The sequence below is a fragment of the Euleptes europaea genome, chromosome 10, assembly GCF_029931775.1.
Source record: "Euleptes europaea isolate rEulEur1 chromosome 10, rEulEur1.hap1, whole genome shotgun sequence".
NCBI classification, from domain to species: Eukaryota; Metazoa; Chordata; class Lepidosauria; order Squamata; family Sphaerodactylidae; genus Euleptes; species Euleptes europaea.
Genome location: NC_079321.1, coordinates 40,320,652 through 40,333,819, shown reverse-complemented (window position 1 = coordinate 40,333,819; position 13,168 = coordinate 40,320,652). Strand labels below are relative to the sequence as shown.

At 41.2% G+C, this 13,168-nt stretch overlaps 1 protein-coding gene across 1 annotated transcript in view; it reads left to right on the top strand.

The window, feature by feature from the left end:
• The window catches only part of DST (dystonin), a 389,172-nt gene that overhangs the window by 303,679 nt on the left and 72,325 nt on the right, over positions 1-13,168 (top strand). Inside the window, exons 61-66 of the mRNA XM_056856095.1 lie at positions 37-121; positions 3,805-4,046; positions 6,850-7,056; positions 10,573-10,692; positions 10,819-10,926; positions 12,837-13,055. Of these exons, the coding sequence (XP_056712073.1) occupies positions 37-121; positions 3,805-4,046; positions 6,850-7,056; positions 10,573-10,692; positions 10,819-10,926; positions 12,837-13,055 (981 nt within the window). The remainder of the gene's footprint in view (positions 1-36; positions 122-3,804; positions 4,047-6,849; positions 7,057-10,572; positions 10,693-10,818; positions 10,927-12,836; positions 13,056-13,168) is intronic.

The following is a 13,168-nucleotide window of genomic DNA, read 5'->3' as shown; positions in this document are numbered from 1 at the left end:
CTTCTACAGCTATAAAACAATTCTAAAATCTTCTAGGTTCTTCAAGAAGAGATTCTGCTCAGAAAGCAAAATGTTGATCAAGCGATACAAAATGGTTTGGAGCTCCTCAAACAAACTACAGGTGAGAGTCTTAAGGAAACCAGTGATTTAGCAACAGGGACAAGTGACGTGCAGCCCAGTGGCGACTTCTCTGTTCTGGTTAGAGCTTATTAAATCCTTGTGAGCGCTCATCCTTTTGAAAGTGCTTCAGTTTCAAGCCAGTGTTCCAGCATTTATTGTAGATGTAGAACAAAATTCAAGTCCAGTAGCACCTTAAAAGACCAACAACATTTTCCAGAGTATAAGCTTTTGTGAGTACAAGGTCACTTTGTCAGATACTGGAGATGTAGGAGTAGCTGAAAAGACAGCAATGTTCATTGTGATCTTGGCATAACGTAATGGTTGAGTGCATGAGCTATGAGCTGGAAGTCCTCAGTTCAAATTTCATTTCAGGCATGAACTCATTGGGGAAGCTTAGGAACGTCATTGTGTGTCAGCGTCAACCCATCATTGGTCATGGGGCCCATTTTACTGGGGTATTTTGAGTTAAAGAATGGAAAAGGTTTTTCAGCATATAGGAGAATTTCTACATAAATACTAAAGGCATGAATCAACCAACATTAAGCATTTTGAAGACCCATTGATTTCATTGGGATGGTAAAAGGCTGTGCTCATCTCTTATCGTTGAAGCCTGATTGATTTCAGAGTGCCTAAATATACAGAGCTTCATACCTATAGGGGTCTCCTCATCTGTGAAAAGGTATCCTCCATTCCCTTTATCCAAATTTAGCCACTCTGCTATTAACACCACTAGGGAAAACTTAATCTTACTGGTTTAAAGCTAATTTAATTTAACAAGTCCCATTAATTTCCGTGGCATGAGAAATTTTCTGTGTGTCCATATACTCATTTTGCACTGAAGTCATGGGACATTTATTTTTTTCGATGAGAAAGCCCTTGAACATACAGGGTTCTGGTAGCACTAATCATTGTTTTCAACCTTCATCATTTATAAACCTAATTTATTTGTGATCGTCTGAAGTTACTATATTGTGTCAGATGATTGGTCCATCTAGTCTTGCCTACTTTTATTGGCAGGGATGGATCCTGCAGCACATGTAACATGGGCTCTAATATGGAGCTATTGGCCTTTCCCCTTCCTTTCTGAGCAACAGTTTGTCATTTTTAAGTGATTAGTGGGTGGCAGATATGTGGAATTGTCCCATGCGGCCTTTTGAGTTCATGGAAGGAGTAAATAGTTTGCCACTTAAATATCTGAGGTTTTTGATGTAATAGTATGAACTCTCTTTCCTTTCTGACTCTCTCTCTCTCTCTCTCTCTCTCTCAGAGGGAGGGATAAATAGAAAAATGTTGTGGTGGGTTTCTGTAAATCTTACAAATGAATTGAATGATTAGTTCCCCTTTTGCTTTAAGAGAGGCTACTTCTCCCACACTAGGCCAGTACTGTGGGAAAGTTGCATTCCAATTGCACACACAGCATGTCTGGTTTGTAGACCAGCAACTCCTAAATTTTCCAGTCACCAGCTCCATGAGCAAGACACACATAATTTGAGGCTGGGAGGCAGGGAGACAAGAGAGGGGAGAAATAGTTCAGAATTCGAATTTACGTTGTTCACTGAAAAGGTAAACCCAGTGTAGTTTTCACATGGACTTTCATTCTTAATGTATCAGGGATAGTTCAGTCAGGGTCATGAACAGATAAAAATGTGTATTCTTGCTTTTAATTGGTGCTGACAACTGAATACCCATCAGAAATTTAACAAATTAATTGACCAATTAAATTTAAATTAATTTGCATGTTACAAAATCTCAATATAGGTAGCTTTTTAAAGACATTGTGTTAGACTAACAATGCAATACACATTTATTTATTTAGTTAATATTTATACCCCACCGTTCTCCCCAATGGAGACCTAAAGTTGCTTACATTTTTCTCCCCATTTTATCCTCACAATAACCCTGTGAGGTGAGCTAGGCTGAGTGTATGTGAATGGCCTGAGGCCAACAACTGATTTCCAAAGCAGAGCAGGGATTCCAACCTGGTTCTCCCAGATCCTAGTCCGACACTCTGACCACTACACCAGGCTGGCTCTCAAAACCTGTTGCTCAGTGTTAAAAGAAACGGCAATCACAGTGCAATCTTGTACAAGTTACTCCATTCCAAGATCACTGGTTTCTGTTGGCTTAGACTAAAGTAACTTTGCATAGGATGGCACTGTCAGTCTGTGGTAGGATTCAGAATGTCACTGCCGAGTTCCTGTGTGCTGAAAGGTATCCTGTGTTTTGGAGTGTAGCGCAGCATGAACGGCAAGAGTTTGGGCCCTCCATGTCCTTCATTTATGGATGGCACAGTAAGGACTTCTAGGAATACCACATCCTCACCAGGCAGGTTGTATCTTGCTCAGGAATCTCTAAGCTGGCTTGTGTTAATGACATCACTGATGTATGTTCTGCTGGCTTGTTTGTTTATAGCATTTGTTTCCCTCCATTTCAGAAATTTTCTAAGGTGGTTTACAATAGCAAAAATATAAAGCGATTCATTAAAAAAAAGAAAATAAATTGCAAACATTAGATTCTAGCAGTGCAATCCTAAAGAGGGTTACTCCAGTCTAAACCCATTCATTTCAGTGGGCTTAGACTAGAGTAACTCTCATTAGGATTGCACTCTTAAGTCTGAGTCCAGTTTAAAATAGAGCTTTGAAGGCTACACCCTTCACATCCTCCCAAGTAATCCTTGATTTTGGTGTAACCTCATTTACGATGACACACCAGCGCCAATTGGCTTCCAAACGAACAAATCCTATTAGTGGTATGGAAGATATTGAGTATACATGTGTGGGATCTGTCTGTCAGTTTTGTTATGTACTGGGTAAACATAATCCCTTATAACCCCAACAAGCAGTGCATTGGGGAGGGCAGTATTACTCCATGACATTTCACCCATTGTCACTTGATTGAACCTAATGAGGCACATTGCAGTTCAGCCTAGGACACTCTTTTATGACCACTTAGGCCCATGGCATAGGCTGGGAGATTGATGTTCATCTGCAGGATGTTCTTGGCAGAACAAGAACACTGATATTTTGAGCCAATTAGGTCCATAGGGAAGCCCCATTTTGAAGCGAGGTCCTTAATTTATTACATTATCATAAGTATCATACGTTTTTAAGGCCCTTTCAAAAGAAACAGCATTCTTATTTCTGAAATATGTGCACTATAGTTCACTAGAAGGTCTGTAAATCCCAGTGAAATGCATGTTGCCATTAGGAGACTTGAACAAGAGAAGTCCCCTGTTGTTACTTGTTACTATCAAAAATTCTCAAGGCAGTGAAAAATGATTCATAAAGAAAGAAGAACCATAAAAGTTTTGTTATATAATACAGGTTATTAACTATAACTTGACATCAGCAAATCGAAAACAAAGTCAGACCGTGTACAAGATCACATCATATGCAGATTTTGAGGAGATCAGCAATGTATCTTGATCCAACCATCTGTGTATGGTGAGATGCATGCATAGAGATCCCCATGTGCTTGAATGGGGGAAACTCTGTATGCTGAAGAATGTGGTTATGGGTGAGCTTTCTCCCTTGAAATGAATGAGGAAGCTGTTCTAGGCAGTGAAGATCCATACAAGCATTGAAGTGTGATGCCTAGAAGTCTAAATGCTGGACCTATCCTTAAATTCTTAATTGCTTTAGAATTGGTTTTTATTTGTGCAATAATATCTCTTTCAAATTACAGACGATGAAGTTGTCATAATCCAAGATAAATTGGAAGGCATTAAAGCAAGATACAAAGACATCACTAAGTTGAGTTCTGATGTGTCCAAGACCTTAGAGCAGGCTCTACAACTTTCTGGGCAGCTGCAGTCAGTTCACGAGAAACTCTACACTTGGCTTGACAAAGTTGAAGCGGAATTACTTTCATATGAAGCTCAGATCCCCAAAGGCAAAAGGTTAAATCAAGCACAAGACAGACAAAGGGTGGGTATAAACACTGAAGATCTTCACCTATCAAGGAAGTAATTTCCTGTACAGAGATGTTTACCCATTAAGTAGATTTCTGGATGATATCTTGTAAACAGTCAGAATATGGCATTCCTGCTCTGGGGACAGGGCATCTTGAAAAGCTTGGGTGATTCTTGTCTGCTGCTTTGATTCTCATCTGCTGGCTGTGTTTAATATAGTTTCCTTTTTGAAAGCCAGTAGTAAGATTAATAGTGACAGGGTCCTGTGAGCTCTAAAGACAACCACTTGCCTCCTTGATCCATTCCCATCCTGGCTGGATAAAGCCAGTGTGGGGTATGGGGGGCAGGGTATGAGCTTCCTTGGAAGACATTATTAATCTGTCCCTGGCTTCAGGGGTCCTCCAGGGAATGTTGAAGGAGGCGGTGGTGAAGCCACTCTTGAAGAAACCATCTTTTTATCCGTCTCAGCTACCGTCCAGTATCGAATCTATCGTTCCTGGGTAAGGTAGTTGAGAGAGCAGCAGCAGAACAACTGCAGGGTTTCTTAGATGACACATTAGCCCTGGACCCATTTCAATCCAGCTTCCAGCCTGGCTATGGGACAGAGACCATGCTGGTTGCCCTCACGAACAACCTCCATAGACAACTGGATCAGGGTGGTGCTGCTGTTGTTGCTCAATCTCTCAGCAGTGTTCGATATGTACGACCATGAGTTGTTGACCCACTGCCGCGCTGGCACTGGATTACGTGGGATAGTCTTGCAGTGGCTGACCTCATTTCTCCAAGACTGGGAACAGAGGGTGGCAACTGGGAAGAGGATTTGGCCATGTTACCCATTGGTGTGTGGGGTTTCACAGGGGTGATCCTCTCCCCTATGCTCTTTAAGGTCTACATGTGTCCCTCTCCCAGTTAGGTGGTTCAGGCTGGGTTGTCATCAGTATGCAGATTAACCCATTGAAGACAGAGGTCCTATGGTTGGTTCAGGGTATTCAGCTTCCCACTCTTGACAGGGTTCAGCTGACACCAGCTCCCTCTGTCAAGACTCTGAGAGTGACCTTGGATGCCTCGCTTTTGTCAGAGGCCCAGGTAATGCACACCGCCAAGATGGCATTTTTTTCATCTCCATCAGGCTCAACAGCAGACCCCCTGCTTGGCCCATTCTGATATAGCCACGATGATCCATGCGATGATCACCTGCACACTGGACTACTGTTAACTGGCTCCAGGTGGAGTACTGACTGAGGTTCAAGGTTTTGAGACCACCTCTTCCAATATACCCTTCAGAGAATATTACGCTCTGCTAGTTTGAACTTATTGGAGATCCCTGGCTCGAAAACCATTCGGCTGTCCTCAACCAGAGCCAGGGTTTTCTCAGCCCTGGCCCCAGCCTGGTGGAACTCTCTGTCAAGTGAGACCCGGGCACTGCAGGATTTAACCCAGTTCTGCAGGGGCCTGTAAGACAGAGATGTTCTGCCAGGCTTATGATTGAGGGCAGCAATGGGGATATATGAAAAGCTGGTCTCCTTTCCTTTCCCTCCTTCCCTTCTCCCCTTGGTTTTTTCCTAAATTCCATCCCTGCTGTTTCCTCCCTTTTCCATCCCTCCCTTCCCTGTGTGCTGTTCCTTATCCCTCTGTCCTTTCCATCTCCATCCTCTTCCCCCCCCCCAGACTGAGAAATATCAATAGTGGGGAATTAATACTTGTAATTATGTTTATATTTATATGATGTGATCTGTCTGAGCCCAGTTCACCGGGAGAGTGGAGTATACAAATAAAATGTATTATTATTGTTATTATTATTGGTGCAGCCTTGGTTGATATCCTGTTTCTTCTCAGCACATACTGAATGGGTGAGGTGTAATTATTTGATCCGTGTTGATAATATTGGTGTAATTTTTATGTACTATAAAATGCTAATTGCAACAAATATGAAAATGAAATTCCGAAACGTTGCAGTTTAGTCTAAGCATCTGTTCTCAGAAGTGGACTATGTTACCTCAGTATTGAATAAACACAGTTAAAGAAAATAGTCTATAGGAAATACAAATCTAGATGTCAAATATTTTTGTTGACTTAATTTTTAGATATTTGCTGGGAAGTAACCCCAATTGGTATTACCACAGAAATTCCCTGGTGCTCATTTTGTTGTTCAGTTGACTTTATACTGCTTATATCTTCCTTTTGTTTGCTTGATTAATGACTGGCAATTCCTTTCAGTGCCAAAGAATGGTAGTCTGCCCTGCAGACTGTGGGAATGTATTTAATTTGTATTCTGTCAAAACTTCCCTTCAGGAATCACCTGCTTCTCTGTCAAATGACTTACAATAACAAAAGCAGAGGTTATTGAGCTGAAATGGGAATGCTGTTTATAGCTGTAGTTTGCGAGTAAAACACACCAGCTCTTTCCTCTTTGATTAATTAAAATATTGGGGATGGGGGAACAAACATGGAATCTTTGAGTTCTATGTGTGGATCCTTTATGTTGTACATATTTTGATCCTATTCCAAAAAGTATTTTCAATGTTCTTTTAAAAATGTTTAATCAGTTTTTCATACATACAGTACAAAATAACACAATACATGATAGAACACACAATTGTACAACCTAGACTCTTCCCGAGTCAGGCAGATTATAAATAAAATACATTATCAGATCTTGTCTAGACTCAGTGAACTACGTTGCTTATAAACAATCGGTTCACAGAAAGTCATAAACACCTACATCCAAACAACTAAAATATGAGCTAAATTCAATTAAACCCACTTTGTCTACCAAACTATGACATACCTTGCATTTTAAATATTCTTTTTATGTTTAGGAACTGAAAAAAGAAGCAAAACAGAATAGAAGCTTATTGGACACTCTCAATGAAGTCAGCTCTGCTTTGCTGGAACTAGTGCCTTGGAGGGCAAGGGAAGGGATAGACAAAATGGTCACGGAAGACAATGAACGGTACAGATCAGTGAGTGACACTATAACCCAAAAAGTGGAAGAGATTAATGCTGCCATTCTAAGATCACAACAGGTAAAGCCTCCCCCCCAAAACCCATAGTTTTATTCTCTGTTTGATATGGAAAGTAAAATAATCTCTGGGTATCTGAATACAAGCTTAAAGTTCATCTTTGTGGCTTCTATGCAGTCCCACATAGGACTGCGCATGCGCAAGCCAGCTACGAAGACAGACTTGTAAGCTTCCAAAAAGATCGGCTCCATGGAGCGCTCCCCCTCCAATCTCGCGCCGGAGTTTTTCCTGCCCAAATGGTCAGGAGACAGAAAGGGAGGAGGGAGCGCTATCCCTCAGTTTTCCTTTGCTGCCGTGGAGCTGTCCTGGGCCCAGTAAATTATAACAGCAGTGCACAATGGGGAAGGAGGGAGGGATGTGTGTCTGTACAGAAGACCACTCGATGAACAACAGTTACAAGTAAGTGCAACCCTGTTTTCATCTTTGTGGCTTCTGTGCAGTCCCACATGAGAGAGTAGCAATCTCACTTACTCAGGAGGTGGGCGTGTGACTGCTTATCAAAACAGTGACTGAAGTACCGCTCTCCCAAAAGCTGCCTCATTCCTGGAGTCCACATCCATCCAATAGTCCTTGATAAAGGTCAATGTAGTAGACCAGGTCACCACTCTATAGATTTCTCTATAGATTTCTCAAGAACATGGCTGAGGAAATTTGTGCCCTGGTAGAATGGGCCTTAACCTGCAGCACTGCTGCTGTGCTTTCTCATAAGCTAACCTAGTGGTTGTGGACACACATCTAGACAAGGTTTGAGTTGAAACACATTTCCCCTTGTTATCACCTTTAAAGCAGAGAAACAGGTTATCTTCCTTTCTGAATGGAGCTGTACATTCTAAGTAAAACAGTAGTGCTCTGAGGACACACGGTGGACTCTGGGCATGGGAAGAACACCTGTAAAATGATATACAGGGAAATATGGAATTTCGATACGACCTTTGGTAGAAAGTCTAGACTAGGCCTTAAGACCACTTGGTCACTATGAAATTTTGTGAATGGGGGGTTATTCCATAGTGCCCTCAAGTCACCCACTCTACATGCTGACGTCATGGCTACTGGAAAGGCAGTCTTATATGACAGGTAATCCAAGTCATGTGTGCCCATGGGCTCAAAGGGTGGATACATCAGCTGGGATAGCACCAGAGATAACTCCACTGTGGCACAAGGCTGGAGGGGAGGGGGAGCACTCCATGGAGCCGATCTTTCTGGAAGCTTACAAGTCTTCTCTGTGGCCATCCTGCACATGCGCAGTCCCATGACTGCCTGGACAGAAGACCATTCGATGAACAACAGTTATAGGAACCCTGTTTGCATGATCGTAGAATGTCTTTGCTATAGTTGCACAAGAATGGGCTGCTTGAAAAGACCGTGGTCTTCATTTTTAGACATGGGGCCCAGACCAAAGCAAATCCAGGCATTGTTGAAGCCATCTGCCACCTTGTTGACACAAATGATAGATCAGCCTCTTATTGAGCAGCGTTGTAAGTGGCATCCTGCGGTGCTCTCCATAGGAATTTCACTGGCGCAAGGGTTGCAAACTCAAACCTCATAACTTTTGTGCTGCTATGTAGGTCAAATACCAGCTTGTGTAAACAGTTTCTTGAAATAAAGATGCAAACAATGGTCGGAGGATACAGTTTCTCTGGAAAGGCAAATGTTATTTGCAACGGCCAGTAGGATTTTAAAAGACAGTTATGTCCACATAAAACTTAGAATGTACTTTCTCTGATTGTAAATATGAAATGGTTGTGTGTATTTGTGGTCTCTTTCAAATAGATTAACAGTATGATGAAGAATTATTAGTAAGGGATGTGGAGAAATGTCCGGCCTTTGTCCGTTCCTTTTAAGCCATGAATCATCATTTAAAGAATAAGATGTGAGAGCTTATTAGTTAGATTTCACTTTAAGGTGAATGTGCTGTCTGAATAACAGCATAAGAAGAAACCTGCTGATTCAGACCAGTGATCCTTCTAGTCCAGCTTCCTGTTTTACACAGCATCCAAAACAGTTGCCCTGGAAGGCAGAATGGACACACCATAGAGACTAAGGCCTTCCCTGATGCTGCCTCCTAACACCTTTATTCAGGGGTTTACTGCCTCTGAATATGGAGGTTCCCTTTATTCACCATAGGTAGCAGCCATTGATTAACCTGTCCTCCATAAATCAGTCTAATCTGTGCTGTTGGCCATCATCCACTGGCATTGAATTCCAAATGAGGGATAATAGTGGTAGGATTGCCAGGTCTCTCTTCGCCACTGGCGGGAGGTGGAACCTGAGGAGTGCGGGGTTTGGGGAGGGACTTCACTGCCATATAGTCCAATTGCCAAAGCAGCCATTTTCTCCAGGTGCTCTGATCTCTGTTGACTGGAGATCAGTTGTAATAGCAGGAGATCTCCAGCTAGTACCTGGAGGTTGGCAACCCTAAATAGTGACCATGAAAACACAAAATTTTAATGGTCATTTAGACTTTTGATTCTGTTTCTGTTGTGACATAAATAAACAAGATAGTTTTAAAAAATAAAATAGCCATTAATTAATGTAGCTTTCCCCATATTGTCTCTAGTGTAAACTAAAATTCTCAAACTGTTGTCGCAGGTTTCACTAACTTGAAGTATTGTGATAACTGCAACCTTTTAATCTGTTCTACAAAAATAAAAAGTTTTATTCAAAACCAGTGAACATATTTACTAACAATAATTACTGTAGGGCATCTCTTACTTTCCTGAAAGGGTTTCTGTGCCACTAATACTTTTATGATAAGCATAAATAAAGCCTTTCCCAGAATGCAGATACCATGGTTAAAAAAAAATCACAGTACTGTGGCAGGAAAAAAATCTTAGATGGAGACAAGCAAGAGATGCTTGGAAGAAAAACAAATGGTTTTCATATTTGTTTATGTTTGTAAGAATACTTATAGAAATTTTTATGTTAGAGTATGAAGTATTACATCATGTGCTCTGATGCTATCTGCTTCTTTTCCAAAATACGCTGATTTTAATGAATTTCTCAGTGTTACTGAGAGTCGTGAAATTTACTAAAATGAAAAGAGATGGCCCAGGGATTATAAGAAGCTGCCATGTTCAGTCAAACCAAGAGGCCACCTAATCTAACTCTCTTCAAAAGCCTCAAACTAGGCCTGAAAGGCCTCGAACTAGCTTTTGAATACCTCAAACAAAAGTACATCAACACTGTTACCCAAAGGGAACAATCCTAAGCAGGTCTGCTTGGAAGGAGTTTCAGTGGGGCTTACTCCTAGGAAAATGACCTTAGAATTACAACTGAAGTCCCTTAAACATGTATTAATTTTTTAAAAATCAATCCTTGCTTAAGGGACTTTTGTTGCGATGCTAATGACTCTTTCCTGGCAGTAAGCCCCGACCTAAGTACCACAGTGTTATGATCCCTCTATCTCAACTTTCCAAGTTGGTTTTGCCAAGTACCTATTTTTCATTGAATACAAGCTGCCACACAGTTGATAGGTTTCTGTCTTCAAATGGTTCTTTTACTGCTGTGTCCTTTCTTCAGTTTGATCATGCAGCTGATGCTGAATTGACCTGGATTGCTGAAACAGAGAAGAAATTGCTGTCTCTGGATGATATTAGGCTTGAACGTGACCAGACCTCTGCTCAGCTACAAGTTCAAAAGGTAACATGTTTCCATCTGTTACATGTTAATGAGTCTGCCATGATTTGATTTTCAGACCCTCACAGAACATGTTTTTCCCTTGTGTCCACATGTTCTTAATATCACAATATTTTATTGTGTCATTAGGCCTTCACTATGAAGATTTTAAAACATAAGGATATGATAGATGAACTTGTTGTATCTGGTGATGAGATTATGAAGACATGTCCAGAAGAGGAGTCACGAGCAATGAAGGTATATGGCTTTACTGGCACTTATTGGTGCTTGCTTAATAATGTTAGTCTCCATCTGGGATTTTGTGCTCTGCAAAAGACCCTGAAGTATGCTTTGAAAAATTAAGCCACCACAATGGTTGACTCCACCTGCACTCTTCCTGCTGGAATAGGAAGGCCCGAATGGCTTTGTCCCCCATCCTACCAATATATCAGTAGCAAAAGTATCCTGCATACATGGAAGAAGAACACACCAGGATGCCCTGATAAATATCAAGGGAAATGTCAGAAGCGTCACCCTTTCTCAGTATGGTTTCATTCCTCAGCCCTGACCTTTTTAAACCCAGAAACAAAACACTGTGTTTCAAATATCAAAAGATTGTGCTATCACTAAACAAAGCTTTAATTTCCTCTCTTAAGGGCTGTTACCTGGCCAAACAGAGAAATTAAAATAGATGATCTTTACAAAGTACCTTCCCTTGAGTTGGTTAACATTCTCAGTACTTGTACTGGTTGTGGCGTTTTGGGATGAAAAGCTCCATCCCTATTTTTTATCCATGCTTGAACTACTACACCCCTACATACACACATCTCTCCCTCTGTATGAACACCTTCCTTTAAACATATGTGCTTTCCAATCCTTGTAGTGCACTTGTGGCTTACATTACCCATGCTACATTCCCTGTGAGCCACACCTGAGATTCTGCTTATGTCCTTCCCCCCAGAGCCAGTAAGCCTGAAACAAAGAGGAAGATGGAATAGGATATAATTGTAAATGTATAGTTCATCTTCAGTCCTCTTAACAGCCCCACATTGGGACTGTGCCTGCTGCTGGAGAAAACTTCTAGCTTAGCAACTACAGAGGGGGCTCCCCTCCCAACAGGAGTGGACGGTTTCCTGCCGAAACTGTCACATGCTCAGGAGGGCGCGCCCCCACTCGCTCAGTTCCTTCTCTGCCACCGCTGAGTATACCTAAGATAAAAGCATTTCTACCATAATGGGAATGCCCATTGTACATTCTGTAGATATGAGACATTATATACAGAAACAGCCAATTATGGCTTTGGAAAAAAGTTGGAAAAAATGCCAAATTGTTATTCTATTGTTAGGGAAAAAAAACTCCAATCCACACCATTATCTTTATGGGGGGATATTTAGATAAGTATGACTTCATAATGGTCTATAGAAACCAATGGTGTATAGAAATCTTCCCTTCAAAGAGAGATCGAAGAGTTGTGAATTCTGTTGTGAACCACAGATTTTTGATTTAGAAAAACAATGATGAACAGGAGATGTGGTAGAGGTTTATACATTTATGCATAATACCAAAAAGTGGATAGGGAGAACTTTTTTGCCCTGTTATAAAATACTGAACCTTAGGGGCATCCAATGAAATTACAGAGCGGGAAAAAATAGACTTCTTCACGCATCACATAATTAATATGTGGAACCCACTGACACAAGATCTGGTGATAGTCTCTAGCTTAGATGGTTGTAATTCTAGTCAGAACAGACAAAATAAACTGACCAAACTGTTGTCTGGACGGACAAAGCAAAAGACTCAACAAATTTTGCCAAGACAGCCAAAAGAAAGTACTTTTTCATGTAGCATATAGTTACTTTACAGAAGGGGCAGAGGGGCTAGACAAATGATATCTCAAAAAGCTAGTAGTCATAATGGTTAAATTGAACCTCCATGTTCCTAGTATTCAGTGCACCCCTGAATACCAGGAGCTGAGAGAGGTGATGTGTCTATTGTCCTCATGCTATACTTCTTTGGGTGGGAAGCATCTGACCAACAGCTCTGAGAAACAGGGTGTGGGATGGACCATTGGCCTGATCCAGCAGGAGAGCTGGAATTTCTTATTTTCTTCTAAAAATGTTTTCAGCCAAGATATAAACACTGTTGTCTGTTGACCCTTTATTTAACAGAAGAAACTGGAAAGCCTCTTACAGAAATATGATACGCTCTGTCAGATGAACTCTAAAAGGAACCTCCAGCTAGAACGTGCTCAGTCTCTGGTTAGCCAGTTCTGGGAGACATATGAAGAGATTTGGCCATGGTTGACTGAAACACAACTGGTTATCACGCAGCTTCCAGCACCAGCTCTTGAATATGAGACTCTAAAGCAACAGCAAGAAGAACACAGGGTAAGCATGCAGGTTGCAAAATAAGAGTAGGCAAGTTGTAAAAAAGAGTTCAGCCTATTGTCTAGCAATAGCAATTATTTATTGGTAAGTAGCTGCATCATAAAAGTTGTCAT